Source organism: Triticum aestivum, chromosome 5D (genome assembly GCF_018294505.1).
Source record: "Triticum aestivum cultivar Chinese Spring chromosome 5D, IWGSC CS RefSeq v2.1, whole genome shotgun sequence".
Classification (NCBI taxonomy): Eukaryota; Viridiplantae; Streptophyta; class Magnoliopsida; order Poales; family Poaceae; genus Triticum; species Triticum aestivum.
This window is the reverse complement of record NC_057808.1, coordinates 418,109,660-418,122,995: the sequence shown is the minus strand read 5'-3', so window position 1 is coordinate 418,122,995 and position 13,336 is coordinate 418,109,660. Positions and strand designations below refer to the sequence as shown.

The 13,336-nt window shown below is 45.7% G+C and overlaps 1 protein-coding gene and 1 long non-coding RNA gene across 3 annotated transcripts; one reads left to right on the top strand and one right to left on the bottom strand.

The window, feature by feature from the left end:
* The first annotated feature begins 8,595 nt into the window (after nucleotides 1-8,595).
* Nucleotides 8,596-13,330, top strand: LOC123122273 (kinesin-like protein KIN-7J). Of its 2 annotated transcripts, none has more exons than XM_044542453.1 (13): nucleotides 8,596-8,911; nucleotides 9,459-9,652; nucleotides 9,739-9,828; nucleotides 9,919-10,019; nucleotides 10,111-10,224; nucleotides 10,333-10,414; nucleotides 10,536-10,603; nucleotides 10,704-10,769; nucleotides 10,873-10,997; nucleotides 11,074-11,407; nucleotides 11,518-11,634; nucleotides 11,727-12,793; nucleotides 12,888-13,330. In XM_044542453.1, exons 2-13 carry the CDS (start codon nucleotides 9,472-9,474, stop codon nucleotides 13,189-13,191), a joined length of 2,649 nt encoding a protein of 882 aa, XP_044398388.1. In that variant the 5' UTR covers nucleotides 8,596-8,911; nucleotides 9,459-9,471; the 3' UTR covers nucleotides 13,192-13,330. The 2 variants fall into 2 exon arrangements, with proteins under 2 accessions (XP_044398388.1, XP_044398389.1); XM_044542454.1 differs by lacking the exon at nucleotides 8,596-8,911 and adding an exon at nucleotides 8,953-9,357.
* LOC123122276 (uncharacterized) lies at nucleotides 9,834-11,733 on the bottom strand. Its single transcript, XR_006460125.1, has 3 exons — nucleotides 11,317-11,733; nucleotides 10,359-11,229; nucleotides 9,834-10,247 (listed from the first exon to the last, which is right to left on the bottom strand). It is a non-coding gene; the product is annotated as an uncharacterized lncRNA (long non-coding RNA).
* Nucleotides 13,331-13,336: the final 6 nt, after the last annotated feature.

The following is a 13,336-nucleotide window of genomic DNA, read 5'->3' as shown; positions in this document are numbered from 1 at the left end:
AGAAGACTCAAATAGTATTCATAGATAATCCGATCATAAACCCACAATTCATCGGATCTCGGCAAATACACGACAAAAGAACATTACATCGAATAGATCTCCAAGAACATCGAGGAGAACATGGTATTGAGAATCAAAGAGAGAGAAGAAGCCATCTAGCTACTAGATATGGACCCGTAGGTCTGTGATAAACTACTCACACTTCATCGGAGAGGCAATGGTGTTGATGTAGAAGCCCTCCATGATCGAATCTCCCTCCGGCAGGACGTCGAAAAAGGTCCCTAGATGGGATCTCACGGGTACAGAAGGTTGCGGCGGTGGAAAAGTGGTTTCGTGGCTCCCCTCGATGTTTTCAGGGTATAAGAGTATATATGGGCGAAGGAACTAGGTCAGGAGACCCACAAGGGGCCCACGAGGCAGGGGGCGCGCCCTCCACCCTCGTGGCTGCCTCGTTGCGTCTCCGACTTCATCTCCAAGTCTCCTGGTTTGCTTCTGGTCCAAGAAAGATTATCGCGAATGTTTCATTCCGTTTGGTATTCCTTTTCTGCGAAACTCTAAAACAGGCAAAAAACAGAAACTGACACTGGGCTCCAGGTTAATAGGTTAGTCCCAAAAATAATATAAAATAGCATATAAATGCCTATTAAACATCCAAAACAGATAATATAATAGCATGGAACAATCAAAAATTAAAGATACATTGGAGACGTATCAAGCATCCCCAAGCTTAATTCCTGCTCGTCCTCGAGTAGGTAAGTGATAAAAATAGAATTTTTGATGTGGAATGCTACTAACATATTTATCCATGTAATTCTCTTTATTGTGGCATGCATGTTCAGATCCGAAAGAGTAGAAACAAAAGTTTAATATTGACATAAAAATAATAATACTTCAAGCATACTAACAAGGCAATTATGTCTTCTCAAAATAACATGGCCAAAGAAAGCTTATCCCTACAAAATCATATAATCTGGCTATGCTCCATCTTCGTCACACAAAAATATTCAAATCATGCACAACCCCGGTTTCAGCCAAGCAATTGTTTCATACTTTAGTATTCTCAAAAAAATTCAACTTTCACGCAATACATGAGCGTGAGCCATGGACATAGCACTATAGGTGGAATAGAATGGTGGTTGTGGAGAAGACAAAAAGAGGGAGATAGTCTCACATCAACTAGGCGTATCAACGGGCTATGGAGATGCCCATCAATAGATATCAATGTGAGTGAGTAGGGATTGCCATGCAACGGATGCACTAGAGCTATAAGTGTATGAAAGCTCAAAAAAGAAACTAAGTGGGTATGCATCCAACTTGCTTGCTCATGAAGACCTAGGGCATTTGAGGAAGCCCATCGTTGGAATATACAAGCCAAGTTCTATAATGAAAAATTCCCACTAGTATATGAAAGTGACAAAATAAGAGACTCTCTATCATAAAGATCATGGTGCTACTTTGATGCATAAGTGTGGAAAAGGATAATAACATTGCCCCTTCTCTCTTTTTCTCTCTTTTTTCCTCTTTTTTCCTTTTTTCTTTTTTTCTTGGCTTCTTTGGCCTCTCTCTTTTTTTCTCTTTTTTTCTTTATTTCCTCACATGGGACAATGCTCTAATAATGATGATCATCACACTTCTATTTACTTACAACTCGAAGAATTACAACTCAATGCTTAGAACAAAATATGACTCTATGTGAATGCCTCCGGCGGTGTACCGGGATGTGCAATGAATCAAGAGTGACATGTATGAAATAATTATGAAAGGTGGCTTTGCCACAAATACGATGTCAACTGCATGATCATGCAAAGCAATATGACAATGATGAAGCGTGTCATAATAAATGGAACGGTGGAAAGTTGCATGGCAATATATCTCGGAACGACTATGGAAATGCCATAATAGGTAGGTATGGTGGCTGTTTTGAGGAAGGTATATGGTGGGTGTATGGTACCGACGAAAGTTGAGCGGCACAAGAGAGGCTAGCAATGGTGAAAGGGTGAGAGTGCGTATAATCCATGGACTCAACATTAGTCATAAAGTACTCACATACTTATTGCAAAAATGTATAAGTCATCAAAACCAAGCACTACGCGCATGCTCCTAGGGGAAGGGTGGGTAGGAGTTAACCATCGCGCGATCCTGACCTCCACACAAAGGATGACAATCAAAGAAATACTTCATGCTCCAAATTTGTTACACAATGGTTCACCATACGTGCATGCCACGGGACTCACAAACCTCAACGTAAGTATTTCTCAAATTCACAATTACTCCACTAGCATGACTCTAATATCACCATCTTCATATCTCAAAACAATCATAAAGAATCAAACTTCTCATAGTATTCAATGCACTTTTTATGAAAGTTTTTATTATATCCCCTTGGATGCCCATCATATTAGGACTAATTTTATAACCAAAGCAAATTACCACGCTGTTCTAAAAGACTCTCAAAATAATATAAGTGAAGCATGAGATTTCATTATTTTCTATAAAATAAAACCACCGTCGTGCTCTAAAAAGATATAAGTGAAGTACTAGAGCAATATTGCCTAGCTCAAAAGATATAAGTGAAGCACATAGAGTATTCTGATAAATCATGATTCATGCGTGTCTCTCCCAAAAGGTGTGTACAGAAAGGATGATTGTGGTAAAATAAAAAGCAAAGACTCAAATCATACAAGACGCTCCAAGCAAAACACATATCATGTGGTGAATAAAAAATATAGCCTCAAGTAAAGTTACCGATAGACGAAGACGAAAGAGGGGATGCCTTCCGGAACATCCCCAAGCTTAGGCTTTTGGTTGTCCTTGAATATTACCTTGGGGTGCCTTGGGCATCCCCAAGCTTAGGCTCTTGCCACTCCTTATTCCATAGTCCATCAAATCCTTACCCAAAACTTGAAAACTTCACAACACAAAACTCAACAGAAAATCTCATGAGCTCCGTTAGTATAAGAAAATAAATTACCATTTTAAGGTACTGTTGAAAACTCATTCTTTATTTATATTGGTGTAATATCTACTGTATTCCAACTTTTCCATGGTTCATACCCCCCGATACTACCCATAGATTCATCAAAATAAGCAAACAACACGCGAAAAACAGAATCTGTCAAAAACAGAACAGTCTGTAGTAATCTGTAACTCTCGAATACTTCTGTAACTAAACAAATCCTAAGAAATTAGGACGTCCTTATAAATTTGTTTATTAATCTTCTGCAAAAAGAATCAACTGAAAAGCACGTTCCCGTGATTTATGAAAATTATTTTCGTGCGCGTAAAAGTTTCTGTTTTTCAGCAAGATCAAATTAACTATCACTGTAGGCTATCCTAAAGGTATTACTTGGCACAAACACTAACTAAAACACAAAACCACATCTAACCAGAGGCTAGATGAAAATTTTAATGCAAAACAGCAAGGAAAAATATTGGGTTGTCTCCCAACAAGCGCTTTTCTTTAAAGCCTTTTAGCTAGGCATTGATAATTTTAATGATGCTCACATGAAAGACAAGAATTGAAGCACAAAGAGAGCATCATAAAACATGTGACAAACACACTTAAGTCTAACATACTTCATATGCATAGGTATTTTATAAGCAAACAAATTATCAAGGCAGGCAAAAACTAGCATATGCAAGGAAGAAGAAAGAGACAATGGCAATCTCAACATGAAGAGAGGTAATTTAGTAACATGAAAATTTCTACCACAGTATTTTCCTATATCATAATAATTACATGTAGGATCATAAGCAAATTCAACAATATAGCTATCACACAAAATTTTCTCTTCGTGATCCACATGCATGCAAAGTTGACACTCTTCCAAAATAGTGGGATTAACATTAACTAAAGTCATGACCTCTCCAAACCCACTTTTATCAAAAATTTCATCAGATTGAACATTCTCCAAATATGTGGGATCTAAAGTTGACACTCTTCCAAACCCACTTTCAATATTATTACAAACACTATTATCAATCTCATATTCATCATGGGGCTTAAATAAATTTTCAAGATCATAAGAAGAATCACCCCAATCATGATCATTGCAACAAGTAGTGGACATAGAAAAACTAGCATCCCCAAGCTTAGGGTTTTGCATATTTTTAGCATAATTGACATTAATAGAATTTATAATAACATCATTGCAATCATGCTTTTTATTCAAAGGTCTATCGTGAATCACTTCATAAAGTACTTCATCACAATTTTCAGATTCACGAATTTCAAGCAAAACTTCATAAAGATAATCTAGTGCACAAAACTCACTAGCAATAGGTTCATCATAATTGGATCTCTTAAAAATATTGGCAAGCGGATGAGGATCCATAAATCTTAGGTTCTCTGATTTGCAATAAATACACAATTATTCCAACCAAACGAGCAAACGAGCCAAATAAGACATCAAGGCAAACGAAAAGATGAACGGAAAAAGGGCGAAGAAAAAGGCAAATATTTTCGAAAATCATTTTAGAAGTGGGGGAGAGGAAAACGAGAGGGGAATGGAGAATAATGTAATGCGAGGGATGAGAGTTTATGATGGGTACTTGGTATGTCTTGGCTTGGCGTAGATCTCCCCGGCAACGGCGCCAGAAATCCTTCCTGCTACCTCCTGAGCTTGCGTTGGTTTTTCCCTTGAAGAGGAAAGGGTGATGCAGCAAAGTAGAGTAAGTATTTCCCTCAGTTTGAGAACCAAGGTATCAATCCAGTAGGAGACAACGCACAAGTCACCGAATACCTGCACAAACAATCAACAACTTGCACCCAACACGATAAAGGGGTTGTCAATCCCTTCACGGTTACTTGCAAAAGTGAGATCTGAGAGAGATAGATAAACGGTAAAGTAAATATTTTCGGTATTTTTGGTTTATAGATCGAAAAGTAAAGATTGCAAAATAATAGATCGGAAACTAGTATGATGTAAAAGAGACTTAATATGATGGAAAAGAGACCCGGGGGCCATAGGTTTCACTAGTGGCTTCTCTCAAAATAGCAAATATTACGGTGGGTGAACAAATTACTGCCGAGCAATTGATAGAAGAGCACATAATTATGACGATATCTAAGGCAATGATCATGAATATAGGCATCACATCCGTGTCAAGTAGACAGAAACGATTATGCATCTACTACTATTACTCCACACATCGACCGCTATCCAGCATGCATCTAGAGTATTAAGTTCATAAAGAACGGAGTAACGCATTAAGAAAGATGACATGATGTAGAGGAATTAACTCAAGCAATATGATGAAAACCCCATCTTTTTATCCTCGATGGCAACAATATAATACGTGCCTTGCTGCCCCTACTGTCACTGGCAAAGGACACCGCAAGATTGAACCCAAAGCTAAGCACTTCTCCCATTGCAAGAAAAACCAATCTAGTAGGCCAAACTAAACCGATAATTCGAAGAGACTTGCAAAGATATCAAATCATGCATATAAGAATTCAGAGAAGACTCAAATAATATTCATGGATAATCTGATCCTAAATCCACAATTCATCGGATCTCGGCAAACACACCGCAAAAGAATATTACATCGAATAGATCTCCAAGAACATCGAGGAGAACATGGTATTGAGAATCGAAGAGAGAGAAGAAGCCATCTAGCTACTAGCCACTACTAGGGAAAAGCTTATAGGCAGACGCTTTCTAGTAGCGCGGGTTTATACCCCTCGCTACTGCTACTTACTAGTAGTGCGGGTTTTTAACCCCCGCTACTACTAAGTTGATAGTAGTAGCGCGGGTTTATAACCCTCCCTACTACTAAGTGGTCTCTGTCGTGCGGCCCGTGCCCCCCTGGACATCCATAGTAGTAGCGAGGGGCATAAACCCACGCTACTACTAAGTTGATAGTAGTAGCGCGGGTTTATAACCCTCGCTACTACTAAGTGGTCTCTACCGTGCGCCACCCGGGACATGCCATAGTAGTAGCGAGGGGTATAAACCCGCGCTACTACTATCGACCCAGCAAGACATGTGTACACATAGCGTGCGGAGGCCCAAATCCAAACCCGCCACACTCTTCTGATTCCCCTTCTCCTCCCACCCGTGATTCCCTTCCTCACCCACCGCCACTGCCGGCCTCACACCTCGGCGCCACTCAAAAATTCGGCGGCCTCCTCTCGCACTGCAGACCCCTTCCCTTCCCCTCCATCCTCCTTCTTCTCCGCTGTTGGAAGGAGAGGGAAACCAGCAGAGCGTCGTCCATGGCGGCGGCCAGATCCGCCATGGACGCAGCCACTTGCACCTCCTCGCCGGGTCAAGGGTCCCATGACAAGCAGCAGCAGGTCACCGGGCTTCATCTAGGGTTTCGGGCGTCGGCTCCAACTCCGGCGGCCACCAGTGAGTTCCTCCTCCTACTGCTCTCTATCTCTCTCTTCCTCTTTCTAATAATTTTCTCTTCTTTTGTAGGAGCAATAGAAGAGAGGTGCGGGCACAAGTTGGGTGGGGAAGCACCATCACCATGGACAACTTCATCCCCTCCAGGACCAGTAGCAGCCATGGATGGAGAGGACGATGACGCCCAGCAGAAGCAGCCGCCATGGATGGAATTTATTTTTTTTAATTCTCAATTAGTTAGTAGTAGCGCGGGTACCACCCGCGCTACTGCTAAAAGTTAGCCGTAGCGCCCTAGCAGTAGCGTAGGCCCCCGCGCTACTGCTAGGCAATTACCCCGCGCTACTACTAGGGTTTTCCCTAGTAGTGAGCTATGGACCCGTAGGTCTGTGATAAACTACTCACACTTCATCGGAGAGGCAATGGTGTTGATGTAGAAGCCCTCCGTGATCGAATCCCTCCCTAGATGGGATCTCACGGGTACAGAAGGTTGCGGTGGTGGAAAAGTGGTTTCGTGGCTCCCCTTGATGTTTTCAGGGTATAAGAGTATATATGGGCGAAGGAACTAGGTCAGGAGGCCCACGAGGGGCCCACGAGGCAGGGGGCGCGCCCTACCCCCTGGGCTCTCCCTCCACCCTCGTGGCCGCCTCGTTGCGTCTCTGACTTCATCTCCAAGTCTCCTGGTTTGCTTTTGGTCCAAGAAAGATCATCGCGAAAGTTTCATTCCGTTTGGACTCCATTTGGTATTCCTTTTCTGCGAAACTCTAAAACAGGCAAAAAAACAGAAACTGGCACTGGGCTCTAGGTTAATAGGTTAGTCCCAAAAATAATATAAAATAGCATATAAATGCCTATTAAACATCCAAAACAGATAATATAATAGCTTGGAACGATAAAAAATTATAGATACGTTGGAGACGTATCAGCTACTTATAGCATCTGGAGAGACACGAGCGAAGGAAGGTGTCGGTTCTAGAGGGCACAAGTGAGAGGCATATGTGCGGGACAAACCGCACGACGGTTTGGGCATGGGGAGATTCCTCCCTAATTACATTTAGTGTAATTATAATCACAACAGCAATACTACAGGCCAGGCTATGTCAGGCTTTTCCTGGCCATCAACCAAACAACTTGAAGAAATTTCCAGGCACGACTTCAGGCCAGGCATGGCAGCAGTTCCTGATCCCGAAGCGAGCAAGATTGGTTTGCGACGGAACGTACAGGAGCCACGAAGGTGGACAGTGACGCTCACGCTGGGGCAACCTGACAGTTGTAGCTAGGTTGCCGCTCTCGCTGCATGTCAAGGCATGTACAATGGTTCTATCTTAAAAATGTCACGTAGGATAAATGATGAGGTGGAGGAAAGAGAAATCATAAGGAAATGCTTGTCTTCTCTTATTTAGGGCATGTACAATGGTTCTATCTTAGAAATGCTACGTAGGATAAATGATGAGGTGGAGGAGAGAAATCATAAGAAAATACTTGTCTTCTCTTATTTAAGAGAAGACAAGAGATGAACTCTTAGCATAATATGTCTCACCATGTTTTTAGGAATAGCTAGTTATTGAAGATAAGGCTAAGAGATGACCCATTGTAGACATGTTTTTTGTCATCTCTAAATTACATGCAAGATTTAAAATAAGATTATCTTATCAACCATTGTACACGCCCTCAACAACCTCTGGAAGCTACACACGTCTTTGTCTTGGGAGGAAAACATCTCGACACCACAGGTTTGTATTATACTGTACGTACGTGCGTCCACACGTCTTCTTCTGCAGTTCGTCTTCACTACCAACCTCTGCACTGGTGCAGTGTACATGGACACTACCCTGAAGCCGGGCAGTGGCAGTAAAGCTCCCCACGGACATGAGCAGCCGCGGCCGCAGGAGGCGTACCGTGCATGCGCACGGGGCCGGGCAGGAACAGGGAGCATGCATTAAAGCTGCTCCCGTGCCACTCGCCGTTGCCTAGTCCATCGTACGCATGGCTACCATGAGCACGAACAGGAGCAGCTTCCCGAGAGCCACGGAATGTTTCCCATTCACTTTTACCCGACGCAGACACATAGGAGATGCTCAGATGCATGGTCACTGCTAGTACAGCAGCGGCAGCAGCAAGGTGCGCGTCAATGGCCACCGCACCGCACGGTGGAACGGTCGGTTATTTTTAGGCGGCCGCGTTTTCCTTGTCCGGCAGACAGGGGATCAACGCTATAGATATCGCGGCACGTACGTGAGTACGTCCGTTTAGCCACCGCGCGGCTAGTTTCACATGGCGGACACGCGGGGTCCCTCGTGAGGGAGTACCCTCGCAGCGGTTGGTTGGCCGGCGCGGTGACCCGTCGACAATCATCCCTTCTTGTTTCTGCACCCCTCCCCGGCCCTCCTCCTTTCTCTTTCCCCTCGCCTCGCCAAGGAGGGGAGGAGGAAGCTTAATATACACCTACGTGCCCGAGAAGAGATCGGAGCAGGCCGGGACACCCCCGCCGGCGACCGGCCTTGCCGCCTCCCTCTCGCATTCTGCCACTAGAGCGAGCAAGAGAGCGGCCATTCCTCCCGGAGGTAACCAACGGATTCACCCACCGACCTCTTCCTTCTCAGCTGTGCCCGCATTTTTGTCTCGGCGCATGCATACGTCCACCTTAGTCTTGGTCCGTTCGTCGCCGTCAATGGCCAGGAAACGTCCGGATTTCGCCCACACGTCCATCCAAACATGGCAGGAAACAAAGTTAGAAGCATCCATTCGGCACCGCCCGCTGGCGCGCCGCTTTCGGCCCCTCCCCCGAGCTCGTACACACCTAGTACGCTCCAAGCTCCACCGAGAGAAGAAGCTAGGCCGCGCGCGCGTGGCCGACGTCGACCGCCCGCCGACCTCGCGTACGTGCATAATACGTACGTACCGGCCTCGCGTCGCCTCGCACCGCCGGCGTCCGCCCGTGACCTCGCGCTTTTGGCTTTCGCGCGCACGCTCTGCGTCCGTCCTGCCCGGGTAGCTCGACGCGACACGGGTACTACGTGCGCGCGCGGTGACCACGCGAGCGCTAGCCACCATACGCTCCTCGCTTCGCTTCATACTGCACGCTGATTTCTGTTGTCGCGTCGGTTCCAGGGAGGAGGAGGAGATGGCGGGCGGGGAGGAGCAGCAGCAGGAGCGGATCCTGGTGTCGGTGCGGCTGCGGCCGGTGAACGCCCGGGAGGCGGAGCGCGGCGACGGCACGGAATGGGAGTGCGCCGGCCCCGCCACGCTCAAGTTCCTCAGCACCATCCCCGAGCGCGCCATGTTCCCGGCCAGCTACACCTACGGTAACATGCGCCCTCCTCCTGCTTAACTCCATGCATCCTGCCATGGCAAACAATGTTCATTTCCCAATCGACCGCACGTCTTCCAGACCGGGTGTTCGACCCCGAGTGCAGCACCAGGCAGGTGTACGATGAAGGGGCCAAGGAGGTCGCCCTCTCCGTGCTCAGCGGCATCAACTGTACGTGCCAAAGCATCCATCCATACATCCATCCAATGCTGTAAAAATGTTTGATGTTCCCTGCTTGCTTGCATGCTCTTTGCTTTGCAGCGAGCATTTTCGCCTACGGGCAGACGAGCAGCGGCAAGACGTACACCATGCTCGGCATCACCGAGCACAGCATGGCCGAAATCTACGCCTACATAGACCAGGTGCATACCGTGCATTGTCTGCATGGCTCTGCTGCTGTTGGTTTGCTTTGTCTGCCCTTAACCTGTGCTCTGTTTCGGGTCTTCAACTCAGCATCCCGACAGGGAGTTCATCCTCAGGTTCTCCGCCATGGAGATATACAACGAGGCCGTCAGGGACCTCCTCAGCTCCGACACCACCCCTCTCCGGCTCCTCGACGACCCAGAGGTGAACTAAAACTGTTTTTCTAGCTGAAAGTCATTCAACAAAATTTCTTTTCAATCAGAGTTCATCCTACTCATGGTTGGTGCAACTGTGCTTGAATTGTTCAAGCAGAAAGGAACTGTGGTGGAAAAACTCACCGAGGAAACTCTGAGGGACAAAGGCCATCTCCTGGAGCTCCTTGCTGTGTGTGAAGGTGTGGAGCTGAATCCTTCTTTTCTTTTTTCCACTGAATCGCCGAAACTGGAAATAACATATGCGCAGGCTGCTCAACTGGTTCATTACTGTTTTGATCACTCATTTGTGTCGTGCCACAGCTCAAAGACAGATCGGGGAGACCGCCTTGAACGAAACGAGTTCTAGGTCTCATCAAATACTCAGACTGGTAGGTGCCCTTATGGACTTATCACACTGAACGACGATCGGTAGTCATTCATGTTCTGCGAGAATTTGTTTGTGTTCTTAACCTCCTGTGTAAACTGCAGACGGTTGAGAGCTCGGCGAAGCAGTTCCTGGGGAAAGGCAACTCCAGCACCCTTCAGGCTTGCGTGGTATGAAGTGAACACCTTAATTTCTTCCTGTGTTTTAGATTCTTTCGACGATACTACAGTTCCATGCATGGCCTCTGAGGTCTGAGCTTCTCCTTCTGCGCAGAACTTCGTTGATCTGGCAGGAAGTGAACGTGCATCACAGACAGCAGCGAGCGGTATGAGGCTAAAGGAGGGCAGTCATATCAACAAGAGTCTTCTTACGCTGGGCAAGGTCATTCGCCAGCTCAGGTTTGTTGAATTTCAAGCCATACTTCTCGAAGTACAAGCCCTAGCTCTCTGACGAACTAGTTGGCTTTTGATGCAGCGGAGGGAGAAACGGCCATATCCCCTACAGAGACTCCAAGCTCACTCGCATATTGCAGTCGTCTTTGGGAGGCAACGCGAGGACAGCCATCATCTGCACGATGAGCCCGGCGCACTGCCACGTCGAGCAGTCGAGGAACACGCTCTTGTTTGCAAACTGCGCAAAAAATGTAGTCACCAATGCACAAGTAAATGTCGTAATGTCAGACAAAGCATTAGTGAAGCATCTTCAGAGAGAGCTTACGAGGTTGGAGAATGAGCTCAAGTTTCCTGGATCAGCCTCTTGCCCAACTCATGCTGAGGTTCTGAAGGAGAAGGATGAACAGATTAAAAAGGTTTGGTTAGTCTTAGTAAATCACTTTCTAATAATCTTCACATTCATGGTAACTAGCTACATTTACAATAATCACCTTGTTTTAAAATACATAATGTAATGGATTTCCAGCTGGAAGAACAGTTGAAGGAATTGATGGAGGAAAAAGACACGGTTCAATCAGAACTTGAGAATTTCCGCAAAGTTGCAAGTGATGATCATCTGAATTGTCTTAAAGCAAGGCGATGGGTACTTGCTCTCTCATGTATAACTGTCATTTTTCTTATCTAATTTTTTTACTTGTGCCTGTAATACCAAACCGGGTAACCTAACTCTGACAGGATGCACATAGTCGATCTTCAGAATCCCTACCACGTAATATGTCTGAAGATGCACTTTCATGTTCAGATACTTATGACCTAGTCGATCAAGATCTATTAATAGATGCACAGCCAGGGCTCTTTCCACGCCGACCCAGTAACCATGTTTTCGACAGCATAGATGAATGCCAAGAAAACTTGGTGGCCTACCCAGATGTGCCAGATGTCTCAGAGGAGCACTGCAAGGAAGTACAATGCGTTGAAACCAATGGGCTCAGAGAAAGGATAAGCCAAGAATCCTTTCATGCACAGAAACCTGAAACGCCTGAAAAGGAGAGAAGACCGATGACGGATCAAGCTGAAGATTGTACTGATGAAGAGAAACGTGGTGAAAGCATCGCAAAGACAGCAGAAAATGCCATCGAGCTATATGCATGCGATTCTGACCCGTCTTTTGAAATTGAAAAATATAACATTGACGAGGAACCATTGGCCCTGAAGAGGTGTGTGGTAAGCTCCAGGGACACTGTGCTAGCAAGGAGCAGCAGTTGCAAAGCAAGCTTCATGGTAATTCCAAACAGCTGGTTTGATGATTCAACAAGTATGAACATGACAACACCCCCAAGTGAAAATTTCAAGTTTCCTCCGAGAAGGCCAGAACAGGTAAGGAGGAACCTGTTTCCTGAAAAAGTTGCCTCGGATGCCATCACCGACAACAGCACAGGTAACGCTGAAGAAGAAAGTGCTGCCAATGACACAAGCCGCGTAACTGAAGTGAAGCAGCAAACTGAGCAGAAAGATGCGTCCCAGCCACAGGAAAACCGGGTGCAAGCTGGCACGGATTCGTCAACGAGCACCACCTTCGAGTCTCCCTCACGGTGGCCCTTTGATTTTCCAAAGAAGCAGAAAGAGATCATCGAGCTGTGGCATGAATGTCATATCTCCATAGTGCACAGGACTTACTTCTTCCTCCTCTTCAATGGAGACCACACAGATCACATCTACATGGAGGTAGAACACAGGCGACTGTCCTTCATCAAGCATTCTTCCATTGCTGATGGTGAGCCGAATGCTACTGTTGCATCAAGGTACTTATCATATGATGATAATGAACACACCTTCATCTTATCTATAAAACCAATCACAATGAATTGCACACATTGATTCTTGTTATTGTTGCAGTTTAAAGAGTCTTCGGAATGAGAGGGACATGTTGTACAGGCAGATGGTGAGGAAGCTTAGCGGCGCTGAAAAGGAGAGCCTCTACAGCAAGTGGGGGATCGACCGGAGCTCTAAGCAACGGAGGCTGCAGCTATCGCGCCTCATCTGGACACAGACTGACATGGAGCATGTGAGGGAGAGCGCTGAGCTCGTTTCGAAAATGGTCCAGCATCTGGAGCGGGGACAGGCCATCAAGGAGATGTTTGGGTTGAGCTTCTCACTGAATCTACGGTCTGGGAAATCTTTCAGCTGGGGTGGATCCTAATCCTGAGTCATGAGACGAGTTGATGACTTGATTACCATGACATGGAGGTAGACTGATACATAGTGCAGCAAGCTGCTCGTCAGGAGAGGAATTCACATCGGCTCCAGATTTGGCCCAGTAAAAATTGTTTTGCTGATTTATGCAG